The sequence below is a fragment of the Microcebus murinus genome, chromosome 6 (genome assembly GCF_040939455.1).
Source record: "Microcebus murinus isolate Inina chromosome 6, M.murinus_Inina_mat1.0, whole genome shotgun sequence".
In the NCBI taxonomy this organism is placed as follows: Eukaryota; Metazoa; Chordata; class Mammalia; order Primates; family Cheirogaleidae; genus Microcebus; species Microcebus murinus.
Window position 1 is genome coordinate 98,709,502 of NC_134109.1, and position 26,182 is coordinate 98,735,683.

The 26,182-nt window shown below is 38.5% G+C and overlaps 1 protein-coding gene across 2 annotated transcripts in view; it reads left to right on the plus strand.

The window, feature by feature from the left end:
- Positions 1–26,182, plus strand: part of TLN2 (talin 2) — a 406,920-nt gene that overhangs the window by 235,872 nt on the left and 144,866 nt on the right. For both annotated transcript variants that reach the window (XM_020286036.2, XM_076004441.1), the window contains exons 10-12: positions 13,924–13,987; positions 15,354–15,458; positions 24,919–25,074. In XM_020286036.2, coding sequence (XP_020141625.1) covers positions 13,924–13,987; positions 15,354–15,458; positions 24,919–25,074 — 325 coding nt within the window. The remainder of the gene's footprint in view (positions 1–13,923; positions 13,988–15,353; positions 15,459–24,918; positions 25,075–26,182) is intronic.

Genomic DNA, 26,182 nt, shown 5'->3' on the forward strand with positions numbered 1-26,182 from the left:
TTCAGGTCTATACGATTTCTGAAAGGCACTTTAAAATTTAAGGACAGAGAAAAGTTTAAATGCATGAAAAATGATGTCCCAGGAATGATGTCCCTAGTTCAATCAAAGCTGGAGAAATTGCATTTAATGTTGCACAAAATAGAGTTTAAGGCAAATAAAGCATAAGTAGAGATAAAGATTACTATAAAGATAGAAGGACTAATTCACCAGGATATTAAATAATTGTGATTGTATATGCACCTAACATTCCCTTAAATGTATTTGAAGGAAAAATAAACAGTATTACAAAAATTTTAGATACATAATTTTAGTGTAGTAATATACCTCCCTCAGTAAGTGATTAGTAGAACAAGATCAAGATAGAAGGAAAATATTTATGTTAAGAGAAAGTAAAAATAGAAACCACAGAGAATCACTAAAACCAAAACGCTGGTTCTTTGAAAAAAATAAGTAAACTTAGGTAAACCTTGGATAGATTTGATCAGGAAAAACCAAAGAAGCAAAAAGCCCAAAATATTAGTAATGAAAATGGAGCAGAGCTACAGGTAGAGATTTTTAAATGCATAACAAAATTTAAAACCAAAAATATTTAGACAAAATGGACAATTAGAAAATCTGAACAGACTTATAAACTTGAAGAGAAATTGACTTATCAGTTTAACATAGACCAATCAAAAAACAACAAAATAAAAACTAGGCCCAGGTCATTTCAAAAAATAGGCGAAAAAGTAAAGCTTCTCACCTTAATTGGAAACTAGCAGAACTACAATACCAAATTGAATGCAGATCATAGAAAGCTTTTACGCTGAATATAGATATCTTCCCCTCAAAAGTTAATAAAATGTTGAACTAAGTCCAACATGACATTTGCCTGTATGTTTATATGTAAGTGCAAGTTATAGCTAAGTAGAGTTTCTTCCAGGGATGCGAAATTCATTTATTCAGCAAATAATTCATTGAGTGCCTTCTTTGTGGTAGACAGACATCAGGCACTGGAGATGCAGCCATAAAAACACAGTCAAGCATTTCTGCCTTCATGGAACTTAAATTCTAGTTCAGAGAGGCAGACGAGGAGTAATAGGTAAGTAAAACACGTAGTATACCAAATAATGATGAATGCAAAGATCAAAAATAAAGCAGAAAAGGGAAATAGGGAGTATGTGTATTTTTAGGGGTTGAGGGAGAATTTGCCGTTTTAGAATGATGGCCCAGGAACGCCTCATAGAGAAGATAATATTTGAGCTTAACATTAGAGGATGTGTTTATGTAATCTGCCATGTTAGCAGCTTTTTAAAAAAAGGCAGTGATTGTCTTCGTTACTGCAGAGAAAGAATGTGATAAAATGAAACAATCTTGATTAAGAAAAGACAGACTTTGTGGCATGCCAGGAATATATAGAAACCTTCTTAGTCTACTGAAGGATATCTATAACAAGTATCATACTTAATAGTTTAATAGTAGAGGAATTCTCTCTAGTGTCAGGAAAGATGCCTGCTATCAGTACTGCTTGTCAACACGATAGTGATATCCTAACAAGTGCAATAAGGAAAGAAAAGGAGATCAATGATATTGAGATTGGAAAAACAAAACTCTCATTAGTTGTAGGTGATATGATTATCTACAGAGATAATCTAGAGAGAAGCTTGTTAGAATTAACAAGAGTTTAAGCAAGATCTCTAGAAAAATCAGTACATAATATTAATAGCAAATAGTATTCCCATACATAACAAATAGAAAATGTAATTGAAGAAAGGAAAATACCTTTCATAATAATAACAAAAAGTATAATTTATCTAGGAAGGAAGCTGTTCAATGATCTCTAAGATCTACCCAATAAAATGATAAAAGCTTATTGAAGATCATAAAAAATATGAATTAGATGGAATTATTTGCTGTGTTAATGGATAGGAAGACTTGATAACCAGATAAAGCAGTTCTACCTAAATGTATCTGTAGATTCAGTTCAATTCAAATCAAAATCCCATTTGTCTAATAATGAGAAACCTATTCTTAATATGGATATCTCAATAAAGCTATTATAAATTAATATGGACTAGTCAAGGCTCAGGAATTGCCAAGGCTAATTAAAGAGATACGGAGGGCTCATACATCTATCACAATTTCTTATAAAAATACAGTAATCAAAACACTATATTATTGTAATAGAGTGATATGGTAATTCAAAAGACTGATAAACCTACCTTTATTAAAATTAAAATATCTTATTAGACAAAAGACATCAAGTTAAGAGTAAAGCTTCAGACTGGAAGAAGAAATTTGCATATTGTAATGCATACTGCAAGAACAAATTAATATCCAGAAGATATTAAAAATGAATAAAATCTTCTAAGAAAAAGATCACCCAGGATATCCATAGACACTTTAAAGAGGAGGAAACTCAGTTGGCTTATAAATGCATAAAAAGATGTTCAACCTGTTAAGTAATTCAGAAAATGCAAAATAAAAAATATAGCATTTCGTGTCTATCAGGCGGGCATAAATTTAAATGTATGAAAATACCAACATACATTATAGAAGAAACAAGACATTTCAGAATATGAATCTCTGTATTTAAAAATATACATACAAAGAAAAACAGGATATATTATTGTTCGTAGATACAAGGAGATATAGGAACATTAAAATATCCTTGGGAACTATTTTCAAAAAAGTAGCTACCATTAGATAAAGAAGGGATATGGGATTCAGCTAATTCCATAATCTCTATTTCATTAACAACAGAAGTAACAATCTTAAAGTCAGTATAGCCACATATTAACATGTATTTCTCCTTGGCCATAGGCACATAAATAACAAGACATATAGTTTTCTATAATTCCGAAATGTTTCACAATTAACCTTTCTTTTGAAAAGACAATTGCAATACTCTGGGCTTGAAGTCAAAAACACTTGTATTTGCTGAGGTTGGACATATAACATGTGACCAAGGCAAAATTAGTAGGTATCAGAGGCCAGATGGAAAGGTTCCATTACTCCACGGGTTATGGGAAGAAATGGTCCGATGGTTGGGAGGAGGCAGGCAGCTTGCAGGCTGAGAAAACCTCTCTCATCTGTGGTTACCGCAGCCCCTTGTCCTGTTTGGGAATCCCTCAGAAGTGTTTCACTGAGAAAACAAAGCAGCCTAGGGTATGAATCTTTGTTGAGAAAGAATTTTAGAGTGGACTTGGAAATTTCCCCCCCACAAACTCAAGATAACTCCACTGTCAACAAGCAAAGCTTTTGACACAGTAGGAGGTCTTAAGTCAGTTTTTTGCTTGGCATCTGTCCAAGCACATGTTCTTCCTTTGGAATTGGTTGTCTGTGTGCTTTTGTCAGAATAATCTGGCTGTCGATTCTGTTTTCAAACTAGCCATAAAGCAGGCGTTTCACCTTTTGCTTTTCATCAGCCAATGGCCTCCCTCCTGTTTCTCACCACCACCCTCCCGCGATTATTGAATAAAAGTAAAATACAATAAAAGGACAGTTGCATACTTTTCTGCAGTGCCGTTTTCCCTATCGACTGCCTTTGTCCTGTGTTCCTCACACCCGGGGCACTCTTGTCTTCTCAGTTTGGGAGGTAGGACCATTCGGTGGCACCTGGGCTGTTTCCTCCGGCACAGCCTCCTGAGGTTGGTCCTGGCCTCCCTAACTGCTTTCAGACTCCAGTGCTCTCAAACCGGGAGCCTCAGAATTTATCCAGCCCCGAGCTGTCCCTGAGTTCCTGGGCAGGGGCCCATCCTTGGGTTAAAGGGCATTTGGATTGGTTCAGGATCACAGAACTACTGAGCTAGGTCTTCAGACTCAATTCTCACGCTCCTACCGTGCTGCTATGGTTGGAACTGGTTTCTTCCAAAATTCGGGTGTGTTAGTATATATTAAGAGGTGGGGCCGTCAAGACATGGAGATTAGGCCCTGAGGGCTTCTCCTTCCTGAATGGGATTGGGGCCCTTGGTGCAGCCTGCTTCTCTTCTGCCTCGTGAGCACACAGCGTTCCTCCTCTCTGGGGGAGGGTTCAGCCCCACAGCTGAACCCGCCAGTGCCCTGATCTTGGACTTCCCAGCCTCTAGAACTGTGAGACAGTAAATTTCTGTTCTTTTTGAATTACTCAGTCTGTAGTACTCTGTTGCAGTGGCACAAATGGACAAATACACGGGCCATCTTTGCTCTCTACTTTTTTTTGCCACCCTAACCATTTCCCAACTCATTCAATGCTTCCTTCTACCCGAATCATCACCTTACGTAACCGGAACTTAACACTCTCCATCACACAGACATGTTACTCTTTGAGTCTGGATTCAAATCCAAGTGTGTCCGATTCCATAATTTGAGCTTTCAGCCCACTGTGCCTCCAACTTCAGTCTGCATCGGAATCATCTAGAGGGCTTGTGAGAACACAGATTGCTGGCTTTAACCCCAGCTGGCCTCTTATTCAGCTGGCTGGGGAGTGGGGGAGAGGCTGAAAATTGGCATTTCTTTTTGTTTTTCTTTCTTTTCTTTTAGAGACAGGGTCTCACTCTGTTGCCTAGGTAGGAGTGCTGTGGCACAATCATGGCTCACTGTGGCCTTGAATTCCTGGGCTTAAGTGAAGCACTCTTCCTCCCTCAGCCTCCCATGTGGCTGGGACTACAGGTGTGTACCACCATGCCTTTTTTTTTTTCATATTTTGTAGAGACTGGGTCTCACTTTGTTGCCCAGGCTGGTCTCAAACTCCTGGCCTCAAGCAATCCTACTGCCTCAGCCTCCCATCATGCTGGGATTACAGGTGTGAGCCACTGTGCCTGGCCAAAAATTGGCCCTTGTAACAAGTGCCTGGTGCTGTTGGTCTGGGACCACACCTTGAGACCTTCATGTGACCCTAAATTTGAGATGTGATTGTTAACCATTTGGTGATTGAACATAAAGGTTGGAGTCAGGATCCTAGATGTTCCAGTGTCCTTTGGGTGATGCTGTCCCTATTGTATTTCTCTGCCTCTCCTATCATCTGTCCCTCCACCCTCTGCTAGGTAGACACCTCACCGCTTGGTTTGTATGTTCACATTGATGCCCTTGGCTCTCACAAATGAACAGGCATCCCTTGTTTCCAATTCATGTGAGCAATAACCTTCACAGGTGGGAGTCCTCTCTGTTTTTTAGGTGGTAAAATCAGCCTAGACAGGTGGTGACTTGCACAACTTGGTGGCAACTCTGGGATAGATTAGAGGCGGTTAACATTTCCCCAAGTCATAGCTGCCTCCCCATATACTTGTAACTTGTGGCCAGACCAGAAAACATCTCTGGGACTGTTTATTGGGAATTACTCGTAGAGGCAGTTTGAATTTTACATAAGAACATGAGGTTTTATTATACATGCAATAGAATATTATTTCGCTATTTTTTAGAATATTTAATATTCTATAATAATTTATTTAGAATATTTATTTAATATTATTAAATAATAGAATATTATGTATCTCCTTAAAAAAGGAGATCCTGCCATTTGCAATAGCATGGTTGAACCTAGAGGATATTATGTCCTCTAAGTTAAAATAAGCCATGCAGAAATTAAAATACCGAGTGATCTCACATGTATGTGGAATCTTAAAAAACTCAAATACATAGAAACAGAGTAGAAAGGTAGTCACCAAGGGTAGGAGGGAGGGGGAAATGGGGAGATGGTGGTCAAAGGGTGCAGAGTTTCAGTTACGCAGTATATGTGAGTCTAGAGAGCGAATATGCCTCATGTATACCATGAGAACTGTAGTTAATACTGTATTGTATACTTGAAATTTGCTAAGAGTAAATTTTAGGTATTTTTACTATAAAAGTAACTATGGGAGATGATAGATATGTTCATTGGTTTGACTGTAGTAGTCATTTTATCACATGTATATCAAAACATGTTGTATATCTTAAATATATATAATTTAAAAATTGTAACTCATCCTTAAAGAAAATGAGATTTCAGTGAAAATATGGATTTGAATCCAGATCCTGCTCCCTCAAATGTGTTAATTATTAAATTTCCCTTCCCTGGTTCCAGTGGCTTCTGGGCATTTCTAAAAAATTGCTACCACATGGCCCTTAATTATCTTAATGTGATTGGTTTTTGTTATTTTATTCCAAAGGGTCTGAAATACTAATGCATGTGATGGCATTTGACTAGAGGGTAACTGGGAGGGGCCTGTGTGTCTTATGGCCAAGAGAACATGGTCTCTTGTGCCCACAGGTGAGATTTGACTTGTTGACTGTGATTGTGGGCATCTTACTTAGCATGGCTGAGCCCCAGAGCCCATGTATCTATAAAGTGGAATTATTTCTTCCTGGGGCTTTTGTCAGGATTTAATTAATCAAGTTAGGTGTGTAAGCACCTACAACAGTGTTTGACCTTCAGTAAATGGCAGCTATTGTTAATAGCAGAAATCCTCCATCTGAGGGGTTTGGATTATTGATTGGATAATCCAAAAAATGGTTTAAAATGTAAAATCCTAACAAGTGATTTTCTACTCCTCAGAAACTCTTTATTTTAATCTTTAACTTTTGCATTTTTTGCTGTCTTTTGATGTAGGGCCGAGGATTTTTCTTTGTGTGATTCCCCCACCAATTGGGTTTCTAGACTTTTCGTGTATGAACAACACATAATGCGTCATCCGTGAGGGGATCTAGATACTCATGAAGCAATCTGAAGGCAGAATATTTTCAGATTTTTGTTTGTTTGTGTAGATTTAGGGGGTACAAATACAGTTTTGTTACATGTGTATATTGCATGGTGGTGAACTCTGGGCTTTTACTGTAGCCATCACCTGAAGGGTGTATCCATTATTGGTGTATGGTGTATCCAATATTGTATCCATTAAGTCATTTCTCATCCATTACTCCTCTTCTACCCTCCCACCTTGCAAAGTCTCCAGCTTCTGCTATTCCACAGTCTCTGTCCTTGTGTACATATTATTTAGCTCCCACTTGTAAGTGAAAACATGTGGTATTTCACTTTCTGAGTTACTTAAGGTAATGGCCCTCAGATCCTCCCGTGCTGCTGCAAAAGACAGGATTTCATTATTTTTTATTGCTGATTAGTATTCCATGGCAGGTGGGTGGTATTTATACACACCCCACATTTTCTTTATCCAGTCATTGGTCGATGGGCACTTAGGTTGATTCTGTACCTTTGCTACAGAAGTTTACTATGCCGCAGTAAACTTAAGACTGCAGGTATTTTTTTTGACATAACAGTTTTTTTCCTTTGCATAGATACCTGGTAGTGGGATTGCTAGATCAAATGGCAGTTCTAGTTTTAGTTCTTTGAGGAATATCCATACCGTTTTCTATAGAGGTTGTGCTAATTTGGACATTCCCAAACAGTGTATAAGCATTCCCTTTTCTCCACAGCCTCACCAATATCTGTTATATTTTTACTTCCTAATAACAACCATTCTGACTAGTATAAGAGTATCTCATTGTGGTTTTAATTTGCATTTCACTGATGATTAGTGATGTTGAACATTTTTTTATATGCTTGTTGGCTATTTGTATGTCGTCTTTTGAAAAATGCCCATGTCCTTTCCCTACTTTTTAATGAGCTTATTTGTTTTTTGTTGTTGATTTGTTGAAGTTCCTTGTAGATTCTGGATATTAGTCCTTTGTTAGGTGCATAATTTACCAATATTTTCTTCCATTTTGCAGGTTGTCTGCTCACTATATTATTTCTTTTGCTGTGCAGAAGCTTTGTATTTAATTAAGTCCCATTTGTCTATTTTTGTTTTTGTTGCATTTGCTTTTTGAGGACTTGGTCATGAATTCTTTGCCTAGGTCAATGTCTAGAAGAGTTTCTCCTAAGTTTTCTTCTAGTATTTTTATAGTTTCAGGTCTTATATTTAAGTCTTTAATCCATCTTGAGTTAATTTTGTATATGGTAAGAAATAAGGTTCCAGTTTCATTATATGCATATGGCAATCCAATTTTCCTAGCACCATTATTGAATAGGGTGTCCTTTCCCCAGTGGATGTTTTTGTCAACTTTGTCAACCATCAGTTGGCTGCAGGTTTGTAGCTTTATTTCTAGGTTGTCCATTCTGTTCCATTGATATAGAATATTTTTAGATTTTTATGATTTTCTTTCCAGTGATTTTCTTTCTTATGATTTTCTTTCTTTATTTTACAGTTGTCTCATATCTAATAACTTTTTGTAACTATTTACCTTTAGGAAGCACTCAGTATCTCAGTTTTCGTACTATTTTAGCAGTTTATGGGCCATGTCAGTACATGATCATGTGATATGTAGCCAACTGTAGCAGATTGGAGGACAGATACAGGTGACTCGGCCAGAGTGAAGTCAGGTTCCTGAGAGAGGAGTCTGTTGGCTGCAAACTTTCAATTTCTCATGGATCTTAGAGAGTAAGAAGAGCATTGATTAGTCTACACACTTACTGGAGCAGAGGATCTAATATTATTATTGCATTCAAGAAGGGCAATACTTAAGAGGCAGGCAGGAGGATTTGGAGGAGGAGTGAGTATAAATATTAATAGATGACTTTTAGATGGCTTCCTTTTTAAGGTGAGAATAATTAAGGAGGCAGAGGGAGGAACTTTGCTTGGCCAGAGCTTGTTTAATTAGAAAAATTTGTAATCAGGCTTGAGAATCTTACCTGTTTGCTCAGAAAAGGCTGACAGATTTCACTTGAATACACGTCCCAGATGTTAGGAGCCTTCCAAACCCGGGGTTGATAATCAAAACAACAACTGCTGCACTGCTGGCTGGCAGGCATTGCTGACACACTGCCTGCTCATTCCCGCTTTGTGCTGACACGGTGCTCATGGCTAATTTACTAGGGGAAAATGCATGTCACGTGCACACACACATACATACTCTTCTTGTATTAAAATACTTTAAAGTCCCCCAAAACCCACTCTTTGGACATCAGGGGTAACGCATCTCATGCACTTTCTGAAGTTGGTTTTAGTACCTTTCGGAGAATGGATATGAGGCAGATTCAGGTGGTTTGGTTTGCTGAGTTTGGATCAGGGAAGCTTGTCACAGTACGGGAATTTCTTGCCATGGCTGCCCAGCCTGTTCTGCCCCTGCTGGGCCACTGGATGCCACCATCTGACACTCTGGTAGCAGTCATTGCTCTGAGGGGACTTGACGTGGAGCCCTTTTGGGGTGCTCTGGCTAATCTTAGCCAGGTCTCTCTATTAATGGTGTGTGGGAGCTAATTGTCTGGGGAGTCACAGTAGTGGTCATGATGCTTCTTCCTTATTTTAAACATGCTCCTGGGGGAGAGTCTGAAGCAGCTGTGTTCAGGTGGGCCCACCCTTGGTCTGGGAGGTCAGAGGCTCTCTGCCACTTACTGGCAAGTCCTGTGACCTCAGCTAAGTCTTCACCTCTCTGAGGCTCATTTTCCTCCTTGTGATGTTGGGTCAGGCCCTTCCAATTCTCTCTGAATCCTTCATTTTTGTCCCTGAAGTGGCTTAATGATAATCATAACATCTAAGCTATTGCTGATTAGATATTTCTTAGATCCTTCCTGCTGACTGGGTTGGGGTCTCTTGATGAGGCCAGAGTGTTCTAGTCATGCTGAGACCCAGATCCCTGAAATTCTAGGAAATATACTTTAACAACTTTCCCCTGCAGAAGTAGTTTGCTGATCAACCAGACACCACTATTCAAGTCTTAATGGACCCTCGCCTGCCCCTCCCCGCTCTTGTTTTGCTGGAGTGTTTTAAAGCAAATCCTAGACATTATATTGTTTTACGTGTAAGTACTTTGGTGTTTCTAATAATAGAGTGTTCAGTATAAGTACTTTGGTGTTTCTAATAATAGAGAATAATAAAGTATTATTGAATAATATTTTAATTATTAAATTAATATTAATTAAATCAATAATAAAAAATTTTTATAAACAAGACATAGAAAATCTGCCTTAACAACCAACTAAATTAGTGATCATTCCTTAGTATCATCTAATACCTAGTCTGTGTTAAATTTTCCCTCACTGTCTCAAAAATGTCATTTTGTACTTGTTTCATATCAAGATCTACACAAGGCCTGCAAATTATATTCGATGTTTTTTAAAACAGCTGTATTGACATATAGGTTACATACAATATGCCCATTTTAAGCATATAATTCAGTGTTTTTAGTGTATTCACAGGATTGCACAAACACCATAATAATCTAATTTTCTAACATTTTCGTCTCCCTAAAAGAAACCCTATGCCTATCAGCAGTCACTCTCCTTTTCCTCGTTCCCTCCCCCAGCCTTGGCAACCACTAATCCTTTCTGTCCCTGTGGAATTGCCTGTTCTGGACATTTCTTACTGGTGAAATCATACAGCTTTTCTTTTGTGACTGGCTTCTTTCACTTAGCATGAAGTGTCCATGTTAGAGTATGTATCAATACTTCATTCCTTTAGGTCGCTGAATAATTTTCTGTTGCATGGATAAACCACATTTTGTCTGTTCATCCGTTGATGGACTTTTGAGTTCTTTCTACCTTTTGGCTATTATGAATAATGCTATTGTGAACATCTGTGTACAGGCTTTTGTGTGGACATGTTTTTATTTTTTTCTGGGTATACGCTGAGTAATAGATTGCTGTTTAATATTTTAAGAAACTACCAAACTGTTTCTCATGGCAGCTGTACCATTTTACATTCCTGCCAGCAATATAGGAGGGTTCCAATTTCTCCATGTCCTTGCCACCACTCGCTATTGTCCATCTTTGTGATTGCAGCCATCCTAGTGGGTGTGTAGTAGTATCATCACATTGTGACTTTTCTTTGCATTTCCCTGTTGGCTAATGATGTTGAACATGTTTTCATGTGCTTACTAGCCATTTGCATATCTTCTTTAGAGAAATGTTTGTTCAGATCTTCTGCCTATTTTTTTAGTTAGGTGATTTATCTTTTTATTCAGTTGTAAGAGTTTTTATATATTCTGGGTACAATTCCCTTCTCAGATATATAACTTGCAAATATCCTCTCCCCCATTCTGTGGACTTTATTTTCACTCTCTTGGTGATATTAATTGCAGTTCACAAGTTAATTTTGATGTGTTCCAGTTTAATCTATTTTTTTTTCTTTTGCTGCATGTGCTTTTGGTATCATATCTAAAAAGCCTTTGCCTCAACCAAGGTCACAAAGAATTACTCCTATATTTTCTTCTGAGATTTTTATAGTTTTGACTTCTACATTTAGGTCTGTCATCCATTTGGAGTTAATTTTAGTGATACTGTGAGGAAGAGGGTCCAACTTCTTTCTTTCTTTTGCATGTGGATATCCAGTTGCCCAAGCACCATTTGTTTTTAAAAAATATATATTTCTTCATGGAATTGTCTTGGAACCCTTTTTGAAAACCAGTTAACCATAAATGTGAGAGTTAATTTCTGAACTCTCAATTCTGTGTCTATCCTTATATCAATACTGTACTGTCTTTGTTACTATAGCTTTGTAGTAAATACGTTTCTTAAATCTCTTTTGATCTATGACTACATTCTTTTCACCACCACCCCCAAACCATTTATTTGTGTGGAACCTGGGTTGTTATTATAGAATTTCCCATGTTTGGGTTTGGCTGAGTATATCCTGATGCTGTCATTGAACATGCTCCTCTAGTTGTCTTTCTGTAAACTAGTATTTAGATCTAGGGGCCTTAATTAAATTCAGGTTCAATTATGTATCTCCTTATAGTTTCTTTGTTGTCTGGAATGCTTCCTAAATTGTGCTGTATATTTCCTTTTGCATCAGTCGGGAGGCATTTATTGTCTAGTTATCCTACTTTCATTAATATTAAAATTGATCAGTGGGTTTAGATGTTATCAGACTGATCCATCTATTACAAAGTTCCCCATCAGCTTGTCATGTACTGGTTTTTGCAGTCATTGAAATTTCCTTTGATTTATCAGTTATTTCATTAAGAGTTATAAAGTGATGATTTTGGACGTCTGGTATTCCTTCTACATTTCTTACCTGTGGTTGTCCCATGTCAACAAATGTCAGAATAAACGCTTGCTTCTTTCCCTTCATTTATTAGTTTTCAGGGATAAGTTTGGTGCCCTAGCAGCCTTGGACTATTGATTTTTTTTTTAATCTTTATGGATTTTATATATCCATGCTTCAACCTATGGCAGTCATCCTTTCTCAGGTGCTCAAATTGTCCCATCACGTGAAATTAACTATATGGTGTGTAGGATTTGCTTCAGGGTAATCCAGGGGGAGGACTTGTGGGTGGGGAAGTAGATGGGTCATGATTGCCCGCAGGTTGATAATGGTTGTGGAAGCCAAATGATGTGTTCATTATATTGCTTTCTCTTCTCTTATAAAAATCCCACTTTGGGCCAGTAGGAATCCATCGATGTTGGCTCTAAGTGCCATTTTGGTAGCCTTCTTGATTCAAGGCACAAGAAGTCCCAGGAACATTTTATACATTTCTTTCCCCAGACCTGCAAATCAGTTATTTCTCCAAGACTCCCTGCTTACTTTTAGTGAAATTGTATTTAGAAGAACACCTGGCCGAGGCACGGGTTGTGTTGGTGCCACCAGGTTGTACTTATTCCTGGCCTCTTCAGAGGACATAGCTAGAAAATGTTTTTTTTTTTTGTTTTTTGTTTTTTTGGAAAAGAAAAATGAATCAGGCACTCAGGCCAGTACTTCCAATTCATATAAAAGCCTGCAGGATTTTTAGTCAAGTCTTTTTGCTTTTATTTATTTTTATCTATTTTATGCTGAAAATCTTGGTTTCTAACAATGAACATAATTACTCATTTACTTTATCCTAATTATATAGAACATCCTACTTATAGATGATGTAATATCCTAATTTTATTGTGTGTTGGGAGGGGGAGGAAGGGTGTTAGTTTTAAAATATTGATGTCAATATTTTTTTTTAAAGTCTAAAAGTTTATTGCCAGAATAGCAAACTTCATGAAGACGCCTTTTTTAAGTACATAGAAAATGACAAGCAAAATAAACAGAAAACTTTGACCAAAGAAAAGCAAAGATTGCTGTTATCATGCACATATAGTCAAATTAATACCAAACCAAACAAGTACATTAAAGAGTATATGGGTATACAATCCACATTCTAAAACTAAAGGAGACACATTCCAAAATGCGTGGGTTTGGGGTGGGATTGGGGGGGGGGTGTAGAGGAGGGCAGGTAATATTCTCCTAATACAGAAAATGGAAATATTTAGATGAGAGTAAGAATGACTAAAATATCAGTGATTGATTTATTTTTATCTTCAAGAATAGAAATTTGTATCATATTTTTACTGAGAAGTCTGTGGTTCCTTTTGTCCTTAAGATATATCCCACTAAGAGTGTATCGTCAAAACACTGTTCTTCAGAGTTACTTGAAATAATTATTCTCCCTGTAGTCATGTTGTCATCTTGATATACTGTTCAGTTCACTGGTTTTGGTTTGCTTTTGACTTTTGGGTGTTGCTTTTTTGTGATTTCATGTGGTTCAAAGTGAAAATGATAATACAAGAAATATTCAGAGAAGTTTAATTTCCATCCTTGTTCTTTCTCCTTGTTTATCCCCTCTTCCCATGGGGAACCATTTGTTTTAGCACTAGACTTATCCTTCCATTATTTAAAAAAATACAGAGAGACAATAGAAAATAATGTTTTTAAGATAAAAAATATTTTCCTTCCTTTCTTACAAAGAGGAAACTCTTGTGCTCTTTTTTTTTCCTCTCACTTTATAATATAGCTTGGAAATTCTTCCCTCTTTAAATATGTTAGACTGACCTTTTTTATCAGACTGGTTTTATGTCCATGTCCTTATTTGAGTGCATTGTAGGATATGGCAGTCTGATATTAATTACTCCATAAAATATTGGTAGAGTTAGTGACTTACCTGTGAGTTTCATTAAAAGTCTTTGCTTCGCCTCTCATCATAGAACATGATAAATGCCTTACCTTCTTTTAAATTTCTCTCTCTCAGTCTAAAAGAGTTCCTGCCCAAAGAATACATCAAGCAGAGAGGAGCTGAAAAGAGAATATTTCAGGTACGGGAAATATACAGAAATTTATTATTCTCCTCACTCCCTGTCCTCATTTATTAGTATGAGGGGCCTCTGCACATGATAGTTTTATGCCTCGTGCCTGTACTCTTATGTAATGAATGATTAGTGACTCAAGAGTAAAGAAGCTGACAGTTCTACTTTGGGCAGATTTATTATCTTAATCCATACTTTCTTGCTAAAGGTTACTTAGCCCTTCTGAGAAAAATATGCATACTTAATTCCAAAGACATTATCTTGGTAACATTGAAACAAGGCGATAGACCATGAACATGCCCTGATGAAAAAGCTATAAAAAGTAGCTTCTTTGTCCTGAGCTTTGTTTTTGTTTTTGAGACAGTGGGTCACTCTTTTGCCAGGGCTAGAGTGCCGTGGTGTCTGCCTAGCTCACTGCAACCTCAAATTCCTGGGCCCAACTGATCCTCATGTCTCAGCCTCCCAAGTAGCTGGGACTATAAGCATGTACCACCATGCCCAGCTAATTATTTCTATTTTTAGTCATCTGGCTAATTTTTTTTCTACTTTTAGTAGAGATATGGGGTCTCACTCTTGCTCAGGGTAGTCTCAAACTCCTGACCTCAAGAGATCCTCCTGCTTCGGCCTTCCAGAATGCTAGGATTGGTGGCCACCTGAGCTTTGGTTTTTGAAGCTAGAATTTGGGAACTAGTGCTTTTTTAAAATCCTGGGTTATTCTGGAAGGTCAGAGATTTGTCCATTCTAGGCAGCCAGTAAGAAAAGCCCTAACACCAACTTTGCCATAAAACAGCTACACTAGTGAATCCAAGATATTAAAGTCCTTTTTGATCCTGAAATGCAAATGTAAATTAAAGTACAAATTCCATGTGTATAAAACATACTTTTTACCCAGTATTGTTAATGAGTACTGTCATGTTACAGGCATGTATTTGCCCTGCTCTGTGGAAAAAGATATATTTTTGGATGGATGTTAGAATGATACGTCTTCTGAGAAGAACATTTTTCTCTAGCTATCATTTAAAGTGTTGGCCCTGAACCTTTTGGGACATGGAGTCCTTTGGAAATCTGATGATAGTTATGGACCCTGTCCCCGCCACACTGCACGTGTGCATGAAGTATCACATTTAGTTGTAAACTGTGTAGGCTGTTTGGGCTCAGACTCTGGTTTGAAAGGCCCTGTGCTACAGAGAGCTTTTCTGTGTGCTCTGGTCCCCGGTGAGCAGAAGCTCGTGTCCTGGAGGTGTCTGAGACACAAATGTCACCTGCTGATCATTCATAGCCACTGAGTACGGCGCCTGTAGTAACTACCTCCTGCCAGGTCCCCCTGCTGGCAGAGCTGCAGTAACTGGTCCCCGGCTAACTGTCACTTTTGCAGGAACATAAGAACTGTGGAGAGATGAGCGAAATAGAAGCCAAGGTCAAGTACGTCAAACTCGCCCGGTCCCTCCGCACGTATGGTGTGTCCTTTTTCCTGGTGAAGGTGAGTTGGGCAGAGTGGAGAGAGGGTTCCCCTCCGCTGCTTCTTTTTCTTTGGGTTAAGCTTAGTTTGTCACATCCAGACCCCCGGCATTTGCAGATGGAGCGTCTGGCCAGCGTCTAAGTCCGCTGTTGACAGCATACATTTCCATTGTTTTCTTGAGTTTTTCTGTAGTCCTTCAAGTATAAAATGTATGTCTTGCACTCACTCTATCTTCCATTAATCCCATCCAACTTCACACAGAGTCTGTTTCGGTGACGTGCTAGAAACAATCTTGTGCCTCTTGCATGTAAATCAGTAAATTTAGAATAATAAATAACACACACAGAACTACATGTGATTAGAAAGGGAGAGAAACTGAACAGCGAATTGTAGAAAAAATAAATTTATTCTCCAAAGACAATTTCAGGTCCAAGAACAACCTGTCCATGAGTCAGTAAGGGGATTAGAGGTAGAGCACAGATCTTCTGGTTAATAGCAGAGTGTTGCATATTTCATCAGACCAAATCTCCTTTTACAAAATTATTTAAGGCAAAACAAGAAAGTGATAGAGATTTCTTTTCTTCCATTTCCTTCTCTCTTTACTTTCCTTCTCCCTGTCCCCTCCCTCTCTCCTTCCCTCCTTTCCTTCTCTTCTTTACTTTTTAAAATTATATCTCTTTGAAGAGAAGAACGGGTTAAGAAAGTAAGCAACACTTGCAACTTGTATATACATGTTATTCAAGCTTTCATTAATTGTATTTTTGTTATTTTATGCAAAGTTAGCGCATTGCTCACTCACTTTTACTTTTTGCTCAGTGGTCCTCTTTAGTAAGCCATTTTACTTTATAATTATTTTTAATAAATATAATCTACTTGACCATAATTTTCTGTATTTTAAAAGCGGTACAAATTTAGGGATGATTCAATTTAAAATTTAGGGATGATTCAATATAAATTGGTTGAATCATCAATCAATTTATGATTGATGAAATCAATCTAAAAAATCAATCAAAAAATCATCAATCAATATAACATCAATGAATCATCAATTAATATAAATTGATGATTCAATATAAATATTTAGGGATGATTCAATATAAATTAATGAACTTTGTAAATTAGATCAATAGGTTATATAAGATGGCGTCTTACAAAACCACTAAGGTATTTCATAAAATTCAACATCTGCTGCTTATAAAAATGTTGTTAAATGCTGGAATATAAATGTACTTGCTCAATACGATACAGTATCTATTTGAAACCTATCATCAGTATCATACTTAACAGAAATGCTAGAGAGAGATCTATAAAAATTGGAATCAGAACAAGTGTGCCCCCCATTTCATTCTCTTTAATATTGTTTTGGAAATTCTAGGAAATGCAGTAAGATATAAAGATGAAAAAAAAAATCATTGCTTTAGGAAATGAAGGAACAAAACTATTATTACTTATTGCTATGATTATCTCATAGTAAGATATACCAAATTATTTTTTTTAACTCTCTACTTTGAAATAATCATAGATTCATAAGAAGTGATAAAAATAATACAGAATCTCAAAAAGTCAGATAATAACAAGTGTCAGTGAGGACATGGAGAAATTGAAACCCTCATACACTGCTGGTGGCAACGTAAAATGGTGCAGCCACTTTGGAAAGCAGCTTGTCCGTTCCTCCATTGATTAAACAGAGAGATACCATAGGACCCAGCAATTCCACTCCTAGGTATTATACACCAAAGAGAATTGAAAGTGTTGTGTCCAAACAAGAACTTGTATATGTGTGTTTATAGAGGTGTTTAGCCAAAAGATAGCAGCAACACAAATGTCCGTCAACTGATGAATACCTCGTTTCCCCTAAAATAAGACCTACCCATAAAATAAGCCCTAGCAGGATTTCTAAGCATTTGCGCAATATAAGCCCTACCCCGAAAATAAGACCTAGTGATGGGCGTGGCTACGCAGCGTATCTGCACAACCCATGCATTTCGTGGCCGAGCAGGAAAGAAGACTAGCAGCCCTTCTCATCTGCCCCATGAGACATCTGCCCTATTGCTCGACATAAAAGACTGGGGCCAGTGGTTCTAAAGGAAATATAGTCACAAGAAATTCAGGATGGAATTCGGGGTTTGGAGACTTATGCTGATGTTCCAGAAGAAGACAACTTAACTATATTTGAATAAATGTAGATTTTTGTACTGTACTTAAAATAACACATCCCCTGAAAATAAGCCCTAGGGTGTCTTCTTGAGGAAAAATAAATATAAGACCCTGTCTTATTTTCAGAGAAACACAGTAGATAGACAGTTTATGGTATATCCATACAGTGCAATGTTGTTCAGCCATAAAAAGGAATGAAGTGTACTGATACATGCTACAACATGGATAACTTTGTAAATGTGATGCTACATGAAGGAAGTCAGTCACAAAAGACTGTATACTATGTGACTCCATTTATATGAAATGTCCAGAATAGGCAAATCTGTAGAGATAGAAAACAGGTTAGTGGTTGCTTAGGAGAGTGGTATGGTGAAGGGAATAGGGGAATGATGGCTAAAAGGTACACAGTTTCTTTTTGATGTCATGAAAAGATTCTAAAATTAATTGTGGAATTAAAAACAAAAACAAAAACAAAACAGAAGGTCTTGTGTATCACCTTCATCAAGTTTCCATTAATGGTAACTGTAGTATAGTATCACAACCAATAATTTTTGTACCAAAATTATATTGGTACAATCCACAGACCTTACTCAGAGTTCACCAGTTTTATGTGTATTGATACTTGTTTGTGTGTGTGTGTATGTGTATAGTTCTGTGCAATTTTATCAGATGTGTAGATTCACGTAACTACCACTATAGTCAAGTTGTGCCAGCATCTGTTGAAAGTGCTGTTCTTCCTCCATTGAATTACTTTTGCACCACTGTCAAAATTTATCTGGACACATCTCTATGGACCTATTTCTGGATTTTCTATTCCGTTTTGCTGCTTTCTACATCATTCCCTCTGCCAATCATACTATCTTGATCACTTTAGATACATAGTAAGCTTTAACATCAGGTGGAGTGACTCCCTTCGCTTTTTTCTTCTTTTCAACATTGTTTTAGCTATTTTCGGTCCTTTTCTTTCCATATACACTTTAGAACAACCTTATCTGTAGCTACCAAAAAACCTTCCTGGGATTTTAATAGAAATTGCATTAAATTTATAGATCAATTTGGGAGAATTGACACTTTTACTGTGTTCAGTGTTTTAATCCATGAACATGGTATTAGATTCTCCTTGATTTTGTAATTTTCAAGATATGTGTTATACGTGTTATAACAATATGTACAGAATAATTTTAGTGTTTAGATTTATTGTTAAATTCATTAAATTTGCCAGGTAAATTGATAAGACACATGTCAACCACATGAAATAAGCCCTTAATATATGTAAAAAATAAAACTATTTAGAGTATATGGCAGATTACATACGGAACAGCACTAAAAAAAATTTATGTCTAAAGGATAGTAAGTTTTTTAAAGTCGCCAGTAATAGATTTCTCAGACCCCAAAGTGAATGAGGCATTAAATTGTAAAGGAGCTTCATTAGCATAATTTTAAGAAGTAAATTTAAAAGTGAGTAATTTCAGCTTCTCATTCACTGCTTTATAGACTTCTATGAGAAACTCTAAATAAGTCAGTGAAATTATAACTTACTAAACATTTAAATATTGATATTGAACATACTTAATTGCCACACAGCCTTGAGATGAGTCATAGATATTTTGAGAGATCTGGTTTCATGGTTAGAGCCATATTTTCTTCCATGTCGATGATCCTTTTGTCCTAATAGTCAGTGTTATACTTTATGTTGCTATCGTAGAAAGTGCTCTTGTCTTAGAGTTGGAAAGGTTGGCCTAAAATCCAGGATGACAGTATATGCTTATGTGAGAAATAGCAGAAACATAGATGACTTTAAGGGTCATAGTTAACCTCTCGAAATCTCAGTTTCTTCATCTGACAACTGGCATAATTCCTTACTGAGCTCTAATGAAGATTAAGTGAGCTAATGTATGTACATACGTGGAATGCCTGGAATTGCCTGGAGTGTTGAGGATATTTGATTAATTTTAGATTATCTCTGCTACCTAACCATTGCCACATTGCCCAAATTCTTGGCAGATAGGAAATATCTTAGGCTTTGTCAGCCATGCTGCTCAGCTTGCCCTTATAGTAGCATGACAGCAGCCATAGGTGACAGGTAAATGAATGGGTATGGTTATAGTCCTACAAAGCTTTATTTATAGATTCTGAATTTGAATTTCATGTAATTTTTAAATGTCAAAATATATTATTCCTCTTTTTTCAAAAAATGGAAAATGCATTCTTAGCTCTCAGATGATTAAAAAAATTAGGCAGTAAGCTAGATTTAGCATCAGCCGTGGTTTGCCCACCCCACAAGGAATAGCAGTAGGCTGCAGTTTTCTCAGTGGCTAAGAAATATGCTTTGAGAAGAAAGACCTGGGTTTGGATCCTGGCTTTGCCACTGAGTAGTTAGACATTGGATAAGTTACCTTCCCTTCCATCTCTAAACTTTGGTTTGCTTGCCTATAAAATTGTTATTTTTTTATGAGGTTTAAGATAATATAGAAAAAGGGGCTGGCTTGTATAAGAGCTCAATAAATGGGAGCTCTAAATGTCTACATTATTCCTCTTTCATTGATTTCTTTTGCATTTCATCATGATCTGCTAAATCAAAACCCCATAAGCAAAGGTAAGGCATTTCCCTTGACATGTATAGGGTCTCGTTTCATTCCAGAAAATTCTTCTGTAACCCTTCTTCTAAATTTGCCTTTGAAATTCCCCTATAGTCATAGCCAGAGACTTGAGGTGTGAGATACCTGGGACTCTGACACCCCCCCACCCCCCACCCCCGTGAACTGTAAAAATATCACAGAGGATGTTAAGAGCATCTCAGAATCATGAGTTAAATCAAATGGATTGCCAGTGGTTTTTAGAGAGAGAAATGGCTAATAAACATGATCTTTAACAGGATCTTTAACACCCTTTAAAGGGATGGTGGCTCAAGATCTTTGCTCTTGAGCCACCATCCCTTTCTGCCATGGCCCTGAAAGAAATATTTATACTGACTACAGAGCAAAATACACAAGCCAGCCCTTTGGCCAAGCCAATGCAGAACTCCAGTGGCTCAGCCGGAGCACAGAGAGGACCCTTTGGGCTTAGGCCATGTTGAAGTGAGGGGTTGAAAGCAAAAAGCTTAGCCCAGTTGCATCCATCACTCAATTCTGAATTCCACATGTGAAGCGCAGGTGATGTATGAATCAGTCTATCTCCACACCTGTGGGAAGAGCCAGCCGACAGCAGGCTTGATCACAGCTGGCCACCAGGGCTCAGCCCACATTTGAAAGAGGAAGAGCTGGGCTTAGCAGCAGATCCTGCCTCTCCTTGGTAGAATGCCTACATTTTCCTGCCTCTCAAGTAGGCAAGGGATAGCCAACTTCAAAACAAAACCAACCTAATCAGCACCACCTCAAGAGAGAAGCTTCTGGATAGCTGGCAAAAGTCATAGCTGCAGTCTCTGTGTGTGTGTCAGTGTTTGAGTTAGGAGGTTCTTCACCAGAGCCTGCCCGAGCCTGCTTTTGTCTACTGGAGACAAAGGGCTGCTGGTCTGTGCAGTGGAAGGCTGGAAGGCTGGAAAGGAATGGTGTGGGGTGGACTGAGATTCCAGGCGTAGGAAGGAAGAAGGGAGCCTCATTACCTCGTGGCCTTCTCCTGACATCTCTGCCACGGAGGACTAAGGCAGTATCTGCACCAGGGAAGACCCTGCATTGCAGTCGCAGCTCTGAGCCATTTGCTATTTTAACTTTCTCCAGCTGCTCTGCGTTTTGTGGGTAGGCGCTGAAATAATTTTATCCCTTGATGGTGGTCTCTGTTGCCAGTTCCAGTGTTTTTGTTTTTTTTTCCCCTAAACCCCTTTTCCCCAGTTGTGACCTGCTGATGGAACGTCCACTGCAAGTTGTTTGTTTGCTGTGGTTTCCTCTCCCAGTCTGGAATGGTCTTGACAAGAGCGTGGGCAATCCATCATGGTTCTGTGCTTGTGCACCCCAGAGCCCCTCGCTGGGGAGAAGCACGGATGGGGAAGGGCGATGGAGCGAACAGCTGCAAACCATATTTTATCTCCGATCCCCTTCCTGGGTCCCCACAGCTGGGCTTGAGCCAACCCTGTGTGACTAAATTAGCTGCCTAGAGCCTTTCAACCTAAATCTCCGTGTGGCTCCTAAAGCCAAATTAGATTAACCAGCGCTGTCTGCCCTGCGCCGATTTCCCCCGTTGTGGAGCTGGCCTGTTTTTGAAATGAATCTGACTCTTCTCTGTGTTTTTCAAGACTTGAGGTTCCTATAGTGCCACGGTCCCCTGCTCAGACACCCACACGGATTCCTGATGCCATCGTGTCCTTCCCCCGTGAGGAAGCTGGGGGTGCGAGGGACCCTCACCGTCCGAGGGCTTATGAAATATCCGTGGCCTGGGGGATTGGCCTTTTCTCTTTTTATTTCCACCAGAAGACAGTAAACTGTGGTGAACAGTCTGCTTTTGAAGTCAGATAGTTCTGAGCTACTCAAATATGTGTTCAAAGTATGGCTTTGCCACTCGTCGCTGTGGACCTTGCGTGCGTCAGTGGTCTCTTCATTCGCAAAACGAAAACTGATGATGACAGCAATTTTTTGGAGACACTCTGAGGATTAATTGGATGATACTTATTAAGTATCTATCTTTCTTTTTTTATTTTAGTGTTTTTATGGGGGTACAAGTGTTAAGGTTACATATATTGCCCATGCCCCCCTCCCCCCTCGAGTCAGAGCTTCAAGCATGTCCATCCCCCAAACTTTGCACATCTTACTCGTTGTGGTTGTATATACCCATCCCCTCCTCCCCCCTCACACCCTCCCGACACCCGATAAATGTTACTCCTGTATGTCCAATTAGGTGTTGATCTGTTAATACCAATTTGCTGGTGAGTACATGTGATGCTTGTTCTATCTTAACTTTCTCTAGCCCTGTTTTAAGAGCTGTTACCCCATGTTGGGTGTCTGTACATATACCCACATGTACATATGTACGTGTATGTGTGTGTGTGTGTGTGTGTGTGAGAGAGAGAGAGAGAGAGAGAGAGAGAGAGAGAATGTATTCCCCCGAGAGAGAGAGAGAGAGAGAGAGAGAGAGAGAGAGAGAGAGAGAGAGAGAGAGAATGTATTCCCCCGAGAATCCTAGAATAGCAGGTTAGGCGTTGCTATATTTCAGCAAATAGTACTTGAAAAGTTTTTGTTTTTCCTGACAACACAAAAAATAAATGTGTGTTAGGTCTGCAGTCCCCAACCCTGGGCGGTGGACTGGTACCAGTCCATGGCCTGTTAGGAACCAGGCCACACACAGCAGGAGGCGAACAGCGGTGGGGGTTGGGGGGGAGCGAGCAAAGCTTCATCTGTGTTTATAGCTGCTCCCTGTCGCTTGCATCACTGCATAAGTTCCACCTCTTGTCAGGCCACATTAGATTCTGCATTGTGGTGAGTTGTGTAATTATTTCATTATATATTACAGTGTAATCATAACAGAAGTAAAGTACACAGTAAATGTAATGTGCGTGGATCATTCCGAAACCATGCCCACCCCATCCATGGAAAAATTGTCTTCCATGAAACCAGCCCCTGGTGCCAAAAGTGTTGGGGACTGCTGCATTAAGTGAAATTTTTGAAATAAGGAAAAGCACAAGAAAATAACATAAATCACGAGATGATCAGTGTTACCATATTTTATGTAATGGACATGTACCCTATTTTTAAATTTTTATCTCACATAGGATCAGGCTATGTATACTGTTCTATTTTTTACTTTCTAATATATTATGAATAATTTATTTCCATAAAACCAATTGTTTTCCTACAATATGATTTTTAATAATTATAGAATAGTCTTTTATCTGGATATATCATTCATGTATCAAATCCCATATTATTGGGGGTTGGGGGGTAAACTCATAACTAAAGGACATGGGGAAGGGCATGCTTCTAACCATACATAAAATGTAACCAAAATGTTTGTACCCTCATAATACCCTGAAATAAAATAAATAAAAATAGTAATCAATATTTTTTCAAAAGTCCCATATTATTAAATATTTGGGTTCTTTCTAATTTTTCACTGTGATGTACTCTGATTAAACTTCTTGTGGCATGATGTTTTACACACATTTATAGTATTTTTTTAAAAAACGAAGTTTCTAAAAGTGAACTGTGTCAAAAGTAGGATCATTTTTAAGGCTTTGGATAGATGTTGACAGATTTTCTTCCATAAAGCCTTTGCTATTTTAAACTTTCATCAGTAGTAGATCCCGTCACATCTCAATTCTGGGTACTAATTTATGTTTTAAAAAAAAAAAATCTGCTACTTTACATAAGTAAAAATGTATTTGCTTATTGTTCAGTTTATTATCTTGAAAACATCATGTCCTAAAGCAGTTACTTTTGTTGATTTATGAGACCATTTAATATAGACAGTGTATGAATTTTAATACTATTTGTTGCACATTTGTTCCTTAGTCATTTACTATTAAATATTTAATTTTTTAAATGATGAGGTTTATTTTTTGTGTCCCCCTCTCTCTCTATCCCTCCCTCTTTCTTAAGACATATCATATATGTATATTTTGAGTTAAACCTGTTAATTGTTTCCTTCCTGGCTTCTTATTTTGGTGTTTTGGCTAGATAGTCATTTCTCACCCAGGAATCACAAAAACATCCACTTGTATGTTCTTCCTGAATTATTACTCGATCTCGAATTTGTTTTGGTATGAGTTTGAGGTAGGGATCCATTATTTTAATAGACATGACTATTATATCTTTAAAAAATCATTAAAACTAATCCTACAGTTGTTTTAAGTATTAATATCAGTAGATACAAAAAAATACCAAGAACAGAGAATCCAGATGGAAATATATTTCAGAGATTTTTAAAGAAAGGGGGTGGGAGGCTTTATCTCCTCATAATGAGATTTACTTTGGCACAGTTTTAGTTAATTTTAAATTATAGATTAACCCTCTTTTGCTACTCACCGAGCTGGAGACTGGGATTGGTAATATTTGGAATTCACCTTAGCTGCTTTGACTCTGGGTGTCTTTTCAGTTCCATCCTGCCCGTCTGACCTCGTCTCTGATTTTGGAGCAACCTCCCCCGCAAAAGTCTCTTTCCAGGAAGCCTTTATACATCTTTCCAGTCTTCTGATGTCTCTGTTTTTAACTCCCATCCCTTTAATTTAGTGAATCATTCACCCAGCTTCAAAACCTTGGTTTCCCAGTAGCCCTGCCTGTTTTGAAACACAGCGTATGTAGGTTGGATGCAGATAAAACATGGCAAAGTCCCTGGTACCTTAGCCAAATCAGATGGGTTCAGAGGAAGAGCTCTGACTCTGGCTGTCTCCCTATTTCAGGAAAAGATGAAAGGCAAGAACAAGCTGGTGCCTCGCCTCCTGGGGATCACCAAAGACTCGGTGATGCGTGTGGATGAGAAGACCAAGGAAGTGCTGCAGGAGTGGCCCCTGACCACGGTCAAGCGCTGGGCAGCCTCGCCCAAGAGCTTCACGCTGGTGGGGACTGGCAGAAGAGGGCAGGGAGGGGGCTGGCACGGGTGATATTGTGGGGCGGGAGAAAGACCAGGTCCTCGCCCATTGGGTTTCTCTGGCCTTCGAGAGCCAGCGTGGAGGGGGGAAGATGGTGCGAGCCTGTGGGCAGGGAGGGGGACTGGTCCAGCAGGAGGAGAGAGGCCAGCAAGCCTGGGTTTCCTTGGCCACCGCTGCCCCTCTGTTGCTCTGCGTAAGGCTGCCTCTAGTTCATGAGCTAGGAAGAGCCACTCGGCAGGGTGGCTCTCAGTTCTGTGTTCCGATGACATCTCTAGCACCTCCTGAGAGGAAACTTCCTAACACTCTGAAGCCCACGCAGAGTCCCCATCTTCATCTTTAGCTGTTTTTAGACATTCCTAAGAATCGTGACATCTTGCTGAGGAGTGTTTTCCCAGCCCACCTAGAAAGACAGCACAGTACGTAGTGGAAATAACACAGATTTTGGGAAAGTATCAAAAACCCCATTTTGTCATTCCCAGCTCTGTGACCCTGTTCACGTTACCTCTCTTCTCTGGGCCTTAATTTCCTCACTTTTAAAATGGTGATAGTCATACCTATTTGACAGAATTGCTAGGATTAAAGGGGATGAAGATGATAAATGTTTAGTATAAAATCCACGGCAAGTAGGGAGAATACATGTGTGTTTCATGTCTTCAGACCTCTGAATTCTGAGAGAATTCTGAATTGAATTCTCTGAATTCTGAATTCTCTGAATTCTCATGAAGAATTTCATGTCTTCAGACCTCTCTGAAATTCGCAATTTCAATATTTGCTGGTAGAGTATAATTGTACTGCCTTAACTATAGCCGCATTTACCTCTGAAACTGGATAGGGCCAGTATTTTCTAGGCCAAGTTGAGCAATAAGAGAAATCAAAAAGTGCTAGAATTTGTCAGTTTCTTCAGATTCCTGAAGTCTGTAATGTAAAAAAAAAAGTCTAAAGAAGGGACCTTGGAAGGAGTAATCAGTTATCTGATTTGATGATAGATTGATAAATTCATGCCAATTGGAAGGAACCTTCAGAAAACATACCTTCTTTCCTCCTCTGGTCAGTAACTGCTATACTTACATGGCCC